This window comes from Montipora foliosa, chromosome 6 (assembly GCF_036669935.1).
Source record: "Montipora foliosa isolate CH-2021 chromosome 6, ASM3666993v2, whole genome shotgun sequence".
Taxonomy (NCBI): domain Eukaryota; kingdom Metazoa; phylum Cnidaria; class Anthozoa; order Scleractinia; family Acroporidae; genus Montipora; species Montipora foliosa.
In genome coordinates this window covers 25847894-25859960 of record NC_090874.1, presented here as the reverse complement: position 1 = coordinate 25859960, position 12067 = coordinate 25847894, and the positions used below count along the sequence as shown (strand labels likewise).

At 38.5% G+C, this 12067-nt stretch overlaps 1 protein-coding gene across 1 annotated transcript in view; it reads left to right on the top strand.

Moving 5' to 3' along the window:
• LOC138008945 (adenine DNA glycosylase-like) overlaps positions 1 to 12067 on the top strand; it is a 14842-nt gene continuing 2775 nt past the window's right edge. The window contains exon 1 of the mRNA XM_068856247.1: positions 1 to 437. Coding sequence (XP_068712348.1) covers positions 48 to 437 — 390 coding nt within the window. The 5' untranslated portion in view covers positions 1 to 47. The remainder of the gene's footprint in view (positions 438 to 12067) is intronic.

The window sequence follows — 12067 nt, the reverse complement described above, 5'->3', positions numbered from 1 at the left end:
TTTGAAAGAGGAGTTCTGCGGAATAGCCATTTTGCATCGAACCCAAAATGCCCTCCGAAACAAACCGAAAAAAGAGGACAAAGGCAAGGGAAAATGCTGAACAGAAGCTACACTCACACGATTTTACAGGGAGTGACATCGAACACATCCGAACTGAATTGCTATCTTGGTATGACAAGAACAAACGAAAGCTTCCTTGGAGGGATCGAGCATCCGAATGTACAGACGTAAATAAACGGGCTTATGCAGTGTGGGTTTCTGAAGTAATGTTACAACAGACACAAGTCTCTACAGTCTGTGATTACTACAAGCGCTGGATGGAGAAATGGCCAACTGTTGAGCACTTGTCTCGAGCCACTTTGGAGGACGTTAACGAAATGTGGTCTGGACTCGGGTACTATTCACGAGCGAAGAGACTTCACGATGGAGCGAAAAAGGTTGGTGTACAAACATTTTAAACTAAAGGTGCTTAAATTTTATTCCTTGTATTTTAAATTAATCTGGGTCTTGATTTTTCTTGCTCCTTTCTTTAATACGTCACCGATGTGTTTAAACAATATTGGTGAGCCTATGTAAAAATGAACATAAAAGTCTTCAAAAGTGTGCAGTCGAGGCCTCTTTAGTATAAGCAGACGTCATTGGGAAGCAGAAATTACATGATAGTTTACGAAATCAGAGTGATTTGCCTTTATCGCCAGTCGCGCGAACTGAAAAGGTCTTCTCCAGGATTATCGGTTTGCAACCAATTTCGAGAGGCACAGACGAACAAAAGGAGCTAATGAGAGATCTTTTGTTTTCGTCCACCAACATGGCGGCGATGACGTCCCTGAAAACAAACCATTCTTTAATAAGATTATTTTGGAAAGTAATAGGTATATATCTGTTTGTTATATACCTAGACTTTCACTCAACAAAACGAGCACTTTGATTGGTTGATTCTTCGTCATGTTCCCCTGATCAAATTCATTTGTTGCCCGCTCTGGAAAAGTCTAAATATATAACAAAGCAATTAATGTCTGGTCCCTTGGGAAACTGGTTAGTTTTGTTTTCCCTAGAGTCCTGATGTTGCCCTCAACTGGGTTGGTTGTAGTCTTTGAAAAAACTTACAAGTGCTTATTTATTCCAAATTGTACGAGAAAAATCAGTCAATTACTTATTAATGAAAAAATTCACCTTTATTGGATTTATTTCTACTGTCTGTACAAAATAATTTTCACTTTTCTGCACTCTGTTTGGGATTAATTGATGTACATCTGTACTGTCAGCCAATTAACATGCTGAAATTTTTGCATGTTTATTATTACGATTATTTATTAAGCCCCAAGAAAGTGTAATGAAAAAGTAATGCCAACTTTAATTGAATATAATGTTTTAAAATCTGACCTATACTTAGCCTATCATTAATACTGTGCACTTGTTTCATGGGGACCTGTAATTATGATGCGTCTTGAAGTTCACATGTCATTTAAAGGTACAGTTATGGCAATAACTTTTACAACTTGATAAGATTTTGTGGGGAATCGAATAAAGAATGTTTTGTACGTTGTCATGTTAGTAGCTCTTGCATGACTTCTTGTTTGTGCATGACTGAACTATGTATAGATTGGTCTGTCTTCTTTTGGCTGAATTATGACTTACATGTACACAGCAGTCAACTTGCATGGTGCGTGTTTTACAATGTACAGTATACTGGTAAACTTGAACTTTGTTCTTTTTTTGTCAAACACAGATTATTTGTCACATATTTTAATTAAAGTAGACCCATTGGTAGATCCATTGGTCTGTATAATTGCCAATGGATAATTTTTGTTGTTGTTAGTTCTGTTGTTACAGTATGTGGGGGGAAAACAGACATTTCTGTTCAGGTGAATGGGCTATTGGGTGAAACAACCTCTTTTCATCAGAGGTGGTTGCTAACGGTAATGTAAGAGTCTGGTAAGACAGCCTATCATTTCTAATTGTATCAGGAAAATTCACCCTTCTGGCAATTTCTGTAGTCTTTTTCTACAATAAATAAATGATACATGTAGAACTATAGTCTAATTGAAGTAAAAAACGCTCCTTTGTTTTGTCGTTCTTCATTTACACAATCGGTGATTGCTAAAGTTGGCTTAATTTTGGTAGACTAAAAGTCAACGCTTCTTTTTCTTTTCAAATATATTGCTTTTTGTGAAAAGAACTACTATATTTACTTGTGTATGAGTCAATCTTTATGACCTAAAAATCAGCCCAAAAAATTGCCCTTGTCTTATTCTCGAGTCATACAGATAGAACCAGTTTGGAAGCCTAGAACTATCCGATAATTAGCATAACAATTGCCAATAAAAACCTGCATAAAACTGAATTCCAATTATGTTTGTGTTTGATGAGCTTGGCTGGGCATTTCGTTGTCAACAGAAAATGTAATTTTGGAGTAACAAAATGTAAGTGGGTTAAATCAGGGCTTGAAACTAGTGAGAAAATCCAGTTGCATTTTGCAATAAGATACAAAAATTTAGTCTCAATTTCGCAAATTTTAGTCGCAAAATTGCCGCGCTGCATTGTGTTGTCAGCGGTTTAGCAGAAAATATGAGCCCACAATACTTGTGTGTAAAGAAACCGCTGAAAATGGCAAATGGTCGAGGGAATGGAACTGTGCACGCAACATGGCAGCTAAATTACTCTTTAATTACGCTATCTTCAGAGAAAATTCACAGTGAGAAACAAAATAATTTTGTCATTTGTTTATTTATTTTAGCAAAAGTAGCAGCAAAGTGGCAACTGCTAACCCTTTGTTTCGAAAGAGTGAAGGTGACAACAAGTCGCAAAGGGAAAAATTTAGTTGCAAATGCGACTGTATTGGTCGCAACTTCGAGCCCTGTAAATACAAACCTTTGGACATGCCTCTTTAAGTTAGACTATGGTCATATCTGTAATTTTGTTGATCGGGCATTTTACAGTAGAGCAGACTGATGATTGTTTAACTTCTCATCATCAAACGATCTCAGTAGCTTAGTAACCTGGCAAAGTTTTCTGAGATGGTGGGTTATTTATCGAGCGGTTTTTCAAAACTCTTTCAGTGGTGTTCTTTTTGTCTACCAATTCTCCTTTCTATGTCAACGTTAAGAGGAAGGTTTGTTTCAAATAGGAAGATTTAATTTTTGAAATGGCTGACATAAAACGTAGAACAAACCCTCAAGTAAAACTGAAAAACTTGTGTCATTGCATGTCATATTACAAGAGCTGATAAACTTCATCTATGGTAGTTTCGTTTGTCCACTGCAACTGCAAAAGAATTCTCACAAGTATGACATGAATTTTTAGGAACAAATTCTATCGATCTGGCCTGGTTGCTCGAAGCATGGTTAGCACTAACCAGAGTTAAATACCATGGAAACCTATTGGTTTTGATTCCTCTTAACCAACGGTTAACGCTAACCAGTCTTCCACTAACCGCCCCTGAGTTTCAGCTTTTAAGTCTGAAATAAAGAAAAGTCAGCTTTTAGGCCTTGAAAATGGAGGACGCCTTATACACAAGTTCTACTTACTGTATACACAAGTAAATGAGGTAAATTTAATGCAATAATTAGGTGTTTTGATGTTGGTGGCTAATGATCTTGAAACTGGGGGCAAATTGCCAGACATTTTTTTGTGAGAATATTTTGGATGTATCACGCTATAAGACTTAACTGGACTGCCATCACAAGTTACAATAATTATTTTTTGATAGACCAGAGTTACTACACTGTAATGGCGGCAAAAAAATCAAAGGAGAACTGTGAAGAAGTCATGGATACATTGCTTACAAAATGGGAGTTCTGTTGCAATCAGTTGCTTTCTCATCTTGTTAGGAAATAATGACTGAATTTGTGTTTGAATTTTAAAAGAATGCATTATTATTGGCAGGCTACACCAGATCATTTTAAAATATCTGAAGGGTCCTCAACTATGTAAACAGCTACAAATGCCTCTTTTTGCAATAAGTAAAAACAAGCATTGTTTCCAAAACTTTTCAACCTTTCACGAAATCTGGAATGGATAATGAACATGCTGTATTTATTTGCATTTTATAGATGCAAAAGAACCAGGTGAAAATAATCGCGAACTGGTGTTTTCGGCTCCTTTAATCTTTTTACGAGTTTGTTAAAAGCCTGTGAAGTACCAGAGGGGAGCCATTTAGCTAGGAAAGAGTGGATTCATGTTTGATTCTTATCGTAAAGGAATGCTTCACTGTTCAACTACAACAAGGTGATACCGAAAACATCTGGATATTTCTTAACCTTGTAAACACAGCTATCGAGAGGTTTTAACCCCTTCTTTTACATTTAAGCACTTTTACCTTTTAAATACTTGTATGTTACAAGTATACATTATAGGACCAGGTATTGAATATAACCAATAGAATGATCAAAAAATAACAACAAACTAAAAGAGCAGTAGTTTGCTTTAGGTGAACACAGTTGTCACTGTCCACGGCAATCTCATGGCTTGCTCCTTTGCTAATACGAGCCGAGCGGTGAACTTGGTAATGCTTCAGTATTTTATTTTATTTTTTTTTTTGTAACAACTTTATTGACCATTACACATGTTACATACCATGGGCAGGGACATTGGACTCAAAATACAAATCACTGACAAATTTCATCAATTTCTTGGTTTTCAATGTAGGCCTGGTTATTATTTAAAACCCTTAAGACATAGAGCGTAATATTTAGATAATGTTTAGGCCTAAGGTTAGCATTTTTGTAAAGGTTTGGGTTGTTTTAACTATGGTACCCTTCATACCCTACCCCCAACCCATACCCTTTACCCTCCACCCCTGGAATAGTTATGCTGGATGCACATGTTCACCGTAGACTATGATATTGCTGGGCATTGAAACCCTCTGATCAGTAATGATATTAGTAACATAAGATGTTTTTGTATGAGGACATAATGATTATTAGATCATAGTACGTCAGATCCATTCCTGACTTAAAGTGCCCATAACCCCAAAATATTTTTTTCGCTAAAGTGAATCTTTGCACCTGTTCGAAACGCATCGCGGCTATTTTTTCCTTTTTCTAACACAAATCCTGCCATTTTAGAGGCTTCAAAAGTTGCAAAAATCCAAGCATCTTTTGTTCACGACCAAGTTAGAAGCGGAGTGGGTCTATTCCCGTTTTTACGTCACAAACTGATGTACATTGCATTAACTCTTTGTAAAAATGCATGCAAAGTAGATTGTGAGTTAAAAACAGGAATAGACCCACTCCCCTTCCGACTCGGTCGTGAACAAAAGATGCTTGGATTTTCGCAGCTTGCAAAGCCTATAGAATGGCAGGATTTGTTAGCAAAAGGAAAAAAATGGCCGCAATGTGTCTCGAACAGGCGCAAAGATTCATTTTAGCGAAACATTATTTTGGGGTTATGGGCACTTTAAGGCCTTAAGTAATTGCTAGTGATTGTAATAAATAAGCAAAGTAACAATCCTGCAAGTCTTCAACCTTCTTTCTTTATGTACATACTCAAACAAATCTTTTGTTTTTCAGCTTATATCTTGTTTCTTTATTGTACTGTATGTTTTGACCCATTTCATCTCAAACTGAGTACTAACTTGAATACCAAAGACCTTAATAACAGAGGGATGTCTTCAAAACAAAGCCCCTAACAGGGCTTGAAATTGCGACCAATACAGTCGCATTTGCGACTGAATTTTTTCCCTTTGCGACTAAAAAATCTGGAGAAGTCGCAAATTTGCGACTTGTTCTCATCTTCGCTCTTTCGAAACAAAAGAATTAGTAGCAGTTGCCACTTTGCTGCTCTTTTTACTAAAATAAATGAAGAAATGACAAAATTATTTTGTTTCTCGCCTTGAGTTTTCTTTCAATCTGAAGATAGCATAATTGTAGCGTAATTTCGCTGCGATATTGCGTGCACAACTCCATTCCTTCAATATCATTCGCCATTTTCAGCGGTTTACTTCAACACAAGTATTGTGGGCTCATATTTTGTTTTGCTACACCGCTGACAACACAATGCAGCGCGATGATTTTGCGACTAAAATTTTCGAAATTGCGACTACATTTTCGTATCTTGTCGCAAAATTGCGACTGGATTTTTTCGCAAATTTCAAGCCCTGCCTAAGACTCAAAAACGCAAAAAGTAACCCAAAACCCTCACTACTTGTAACTGCAGTGTAGGCCTAACTAGTCCTAAACTTGGTTTTTAGGCCTACATGTAGGGGTAGGCAAATGAAGGGTCTTGGGTTACTTTTTTCCTATTCAACTGCAGCGATGTATCCAGAGTGCGTCATTGCGTCCTGGGACGCACTCGTTTTCCTTTTGGACGCATAGAATATGGAACAAAGGGTCCAATTGGACGCAGAAAAAAAATGGAATGTTTATGCAAATTACCAACGCCAGGAAAAACATGCGAACGGCGTATTTCACAAGGAAATTGAACATTCCCATTTCTCACAACGGAGAAATGATTGAGTTCCTTAAATTTCAAGGTTAGCTGCTATTTTTGGATTTTCGTAGTCCAATAATTTCATTTTGTCAACCATTATGTCCAGCTTCAGAAGTCGAGCATTAGCATTAGTTCGCTTATCGTGAGCGAAATAACAGAGAATCCAAAGGCAAAGTATGTTAAATTTTTGTTTTGTGCGACCTTGTTGATAAAAAAATTAATTCCGGGCGCGCACGTGTCATCGTCGTCTCGGTTCTTGTTTTGCACGTAACTTGTCTGTTTTGCAAATTATGCAACTTTTTTTCGGAGTTAGTGCTATAATTAACGTGTTGAACATTAAACTTGAATGTATTCAATCGCTTGATTATTAACATTGGCCATGGCGAAGCCACAGCTGCACGGGCCGACGATGAACTGTGCATCGATCGCTAACATTTGTTTACTCTTTTGTTCCTAAATTACGCCTCAAGTTTAGTTAAAATAAATGATGCTCTTTTACGGAAAATTGAGATTCAGTTCTGTTTTTTTTTCTGTGGAGATCTAGATCATTTATCAACTGGAGCCAACAGCTCCTACAGCATACGGATTTTAATGTGATCGATGGAGCTTTGACAGCGCATACATTTTGATCGATGAATCAACAGGCACAACAGTTTCAAAGAAATTGATCATTTTAAGTACATATTCGTTGGGAGGGATAAGACTTTATTTTTGTGCAATTAGAAATCTGAAAGGGTACTGCAACAGCAATTAAGAGGCAATAGATTGCATATTAATTCTTGAATATTAATTAGCTGGACCCCCAAAATTTTGCAATGGACCCCCAAATTTGAAAACCTGGATACATCGCTGTTCAAGTCTTAGGTTCTTCAGGATCTTTGCTTTCAAGACACGCAATAGAGAGGCCATCTTACAAACCAAGAGAGAATTGGCCATTTAGACATTCTTCCCTTGCTCAAAATGTCATCCCAATCAAACTCTTATGACCACTGGCCAGCTCCTCTCAATGTATTTCTGTGGTGCCTCTTAGTTCTAACCTATATTGATTGATGACATAAATAGATCAAATATCTGGAAAGAATAAAATTCTTTGTATTTGCTGACAGTGCAACTGTTTTTCCTTCACAATGATTGAACAAGTTTGAAATGCTAAATCAAATTATTTAGTATTACAATGTATTAAGCCAGTGCTAAGCAGTATTGCAAACAAAAAAAATTGGTTAAATTTCTAGGAATCCTTACTGTTAGTAACCTAAAGTGAGATTTTAGCCAGGTTAGGACACTTTCTACTGGTTCTAATTTGGATGTTATTTCAATCAGTCATTCTACCATATCTTCATGTCGTGTGGGATGTGTATACAGTGTAGGCTTTTGCAGCCAAATCGTTCACTACTTGTCTGTCTAAAGAGGCATTCTTCACTTGATTTATTTTGCCCCCAGTTATGCTCATGACTAGGGGGCAAAACCAATTCCTGGAGTCAAAGGTTTTGGCTATTATTATTGGCAGGGAATCTACATGTAATGCATGACAGTGTCAAAGGACCGGCCCTGCACCTAATTAGAAGGAAAAAGCTACAATAGAGTCTTAAGGTGTGTTCTATTGACCTTATTCCGGAGTTAGAATACATGGAGTGATGATCTAAAATGGTATGTTTGGTGTTTGAAGCAACAAGGATAATAAAGATTATGTTTTAATAGGGTTTTATCAGGTGTTTGACAATAATTATTTTAATGTGAATATTCTGTAAAAACGAAGGATTTCTAACTTCTATTCCATGTATTCCTATTCTGGAATATGGTCAATCAAACACACCCTAAGTTTGAAAATTTCAAATCCCTGTTCAGCGCAAGTAAAGCAAAAGAAAAGTTCTTTAGACTGGGGAAATGCATCAGGGTGAAAGTATAAGGAAAGCATTGGTGAATTCTTGGATGATTCCATCTATGTTTTAAGTCTACTCTCAAACCTGGTGGCAAAGCTAATCGGACTTAATTTGTTCTCCCTATGTTGCATGATGATGATGATTATTATTATTACTTTTTCCCGCTCTCACTTTTTCTTCTTCCTTTTTTTTCTTTTTTTTTTCGGTTTATTACGTGTGTTTGTAACAATTTTATCTCAATTGCACCTTTCATTGAAATATAATGTGATCTCTGTAAATTGGGTGTGTTATTTATTTTCTCCTACCCAACTCGATTAGCTATGATTTTTCTGGGTGAGACATGAACTACAGGTGTAGTTAAGGTCTCGGTAAAGGAAAATGAAGAAATGAACATTGTTGTTGTCATTTACATTGTATATTCCTTTATCCCCTATGTATCAGTATACTATATAGGTGTTGTGTCTATGTATAATTTATATGTACTTTCACTTCAGATCAATATATCTGGCTGTGGTCATTCATTGTGTAATTTTAGAGTTCTTCGAAATTTTATCAGGACTAATGATGTGCTTGTAATGGTATTCATGTGACATGGGGTCACGTGACATTGTAGATTCGTGTGTGTGTCAGTGACCATTACACCTCCCTTATGGTTACACGGTGTCAGAAGTCGGCATAAGCAAGAGAAAAGAGACGAAGTGACAAAGTGAGGAAACCTTGCAAAGAACTGGCAAAATTGTCTTCAGATGTGGAAGGCGAACGACTACCGAGTCGCAATGTTCATCACTTGCATTGGACCTGAAGCCATAGAAATCCGCTCTGGTTTACCCTTCACATCAGAGGAGGACAAAGGTTCTAGAATTATGGAATAATTATTGCGTGGGCCAGACAAACACGATTTATGAGCGCTAGAGATTCAATAACAGCACAAGAGCATGGTGAGACAATCTGCGCCTACAGGTCTGCAGTCCGAAATTCTAGCTGAAACTTGCTCGTTTGGAACCTTGAAAGATGAGATACGAGAACTGTGTGTGGTATTTTACATAATGGCCCTCGCAAGAAACTATTACAAGAGTAAGACCTCACACTGTAGAAGTGCATAAATTACGGTAAAGCAGCCAAAGCCACTGATAGTCAATTCCAGAGCAGAATCAGTACATAAAGTCAGTAAACCCTTGAAGGGAAAGTGCCCACCTAGTCAGAATGTCGAGCACAACAAAGAGTTCCGAAATTGTAAATACTATGGCAAAACACATGAGCGAAACCCGAAAAATGCCCAGCACATGACAAGACTTGTGACAAGTGCCTCAAAATAAATATTTCAGTTCGGTTTGTCAGCAGAAAACACAACCCGCATCTACCAAAACGCCGCGCCGCAGTTACACTAATATAAGTAACCCGAAAGTCCATGAATTGCATGGAGATTTGCCATCTTCCTCTGAGGATGAACTCTGGGCCTTATCATTCCCGGAACAAGTCAATGCTGTCAGCAACAACAATAATAAGATCTATGCAGCCATGGAAATTGGAGATCAAACACTACAAATGCAGATCGACACCGGAGCATCTTGTATTGTTTTACCCCACAGATACCTGCTGACTAAAACGGAAGTAACAAGAACAAAGTGAGAACTTGTGACATATGCCAAGTCAAAATTAAGTATACTAGGAACTGCAACAGTTTCTGTCCGAAACCCGAGGAATAATATGGAGCACAGTCTACAATTTGTTGTGGTCGAAGATGGATTCGCAACTCTCCTTAGGGCTGAAGCAGCGCAGAGAATGGACCTGGTAGTTGCCAAGCATCAGAACATTATGCACCCCAGTAGTGTAACTTCAGACCACTCCCGGCTTTGGGAAGAGCACAACATAAACAGTTTGACAGAAGAAGGAATTCAAGCCGAGTATGCTGATCTGTTCAGAGGACTGGGTAAGATGGAAGGTAAACTTCACTTAGAAGTGGACAAAACTGGTTACCAGTGGCGGTAAAAGGAAAACTTAGGGATGAACTTGACCGTCTTGAGGGACTAGAAGTACTGACAAAGGAAGACCAACCTACCTAATGGGTCTCCAGTTTGGTTGCCACTCAGAAACCGAGCAGGAAAGTACGATTTTGTATCGATCCCCAGTGTCTCAATTAGGCTCTGAAGAGCAGACATTACCCTCTCCCCGGGATTGAAGCCATCTTACCAGAGCTGTCAAAAGCAAAAGTATTCACTGAAGCCAATCTCAAGGATGGGTTCCTCCAGGTACAACTTGACGAAGAATCAAGTAAGCTAACAACATTCCAGACCCCTTGGGGCAGCTACAAATGGCTCCGTATGCCGTATGTAATTAGTCCAGCAGCCGAGTATTTTCAACAGGAGCTCGACCAATGCCTGGAAGGCCTTAAAGGTGTGTACAAGATAGCAGGTGACTTGCTCATCATTGGCCAAGGTGACACAGCCGAGGAAGCAGACCTCGATCATGATGAGAACTTGAAGAATTTGCTAAACCGTTGCAGAGAGAAAAACATTAAACTGAATAAGGAGAAGTTTCAATTTAACTGTAGTGAAGTGTTATTCATTAATCATTTAATGACAAAGACAGGATTGAAAGCTGATCTCAAGAAGATCGAGGCTATAGTCAAGATGGATCAACCAGTGGATGTATCGGCAGTTCAGAGATCCATTAAGTACTTGTCTAAGTTTCTTAAAGACTCCTCAGGAATGTGTGAACCTTTACACCACCTGACATACAGGAATGCTGAATGGAACTGGACCCATGAACACGAGCATGCCTTTGAGAGAAATAAAGAAGCTGTTGTCAAAGCACCAGTGCTTAAGTATTTCAGTAAAAGTGACCCAACAGAAGGTCAGGCAGATGCATCTCGGGATGGGTTTGGTTTTGTGGTACTGCATCATGGTCAGCCAGTCACATTTGCAAGCAGAGCACTAACACCTGCAGAGAGGAGGTACTTCCAGATAGAGAAGGAAGTAATTACTAGCCCAAGTATTTGGGATGGAACACAGCCATTAGTGTGTTTATGGCTATAAAGTCATCCTGTGGACTGATCACAAGCCGCTAGTTGATATTCTGCTACAAATCAGGCAAGGAGATATTGCTACCTGATACCTTTTCAAGGGCATACCTCGAGGACGTGAACGCTTACCTCTAGAGGTGGAGGTAGAGTGCATCCATGCCATCCACTTCCTCCCCATCCCAGATCATCAACTCAAGGAACTCCAGAGAGAAACTGCTTTTGACCCAACTTTACAAACTCTGAAGAAAACAATTGTTGATGGGTTCCCAGACACAAAGGATGGACTCCCAGCAGCTATTCATCCATACTTCAGCATACGAGATGAACTCTCAGTGCATGATGGTGTAGTATTCAAAGGTGTAAGATGCATTATACCCCTTACTCTGAGACATAAGATCAAGTAGAAGCTTCCAAGTCTCGCAGTTGGATTCAAGGATCACTATGTAGAGCTAGAGAGATTGTGTATTGGCCAGGCATGAACGCAGAAATCACTGACTTCATCCAGAGATGTGACATTTGCATGTCATTCCAAACCAGCCAGACAAAAGAACCACTCATTTGTCACGAGATTCCAACAAGGCCTTGGGAGAAAATAGCAACAGACATATTCCTTCTAGGTGACAAAAGCTATCTGTGCACAGTTGACTATTATTCCGGGTATTTTGAATTTGACGAGCTACAAAAAAAAAAACCGCAACATCAAAAAGAAATTGAAGAAGCACTTTGCCACCCACGG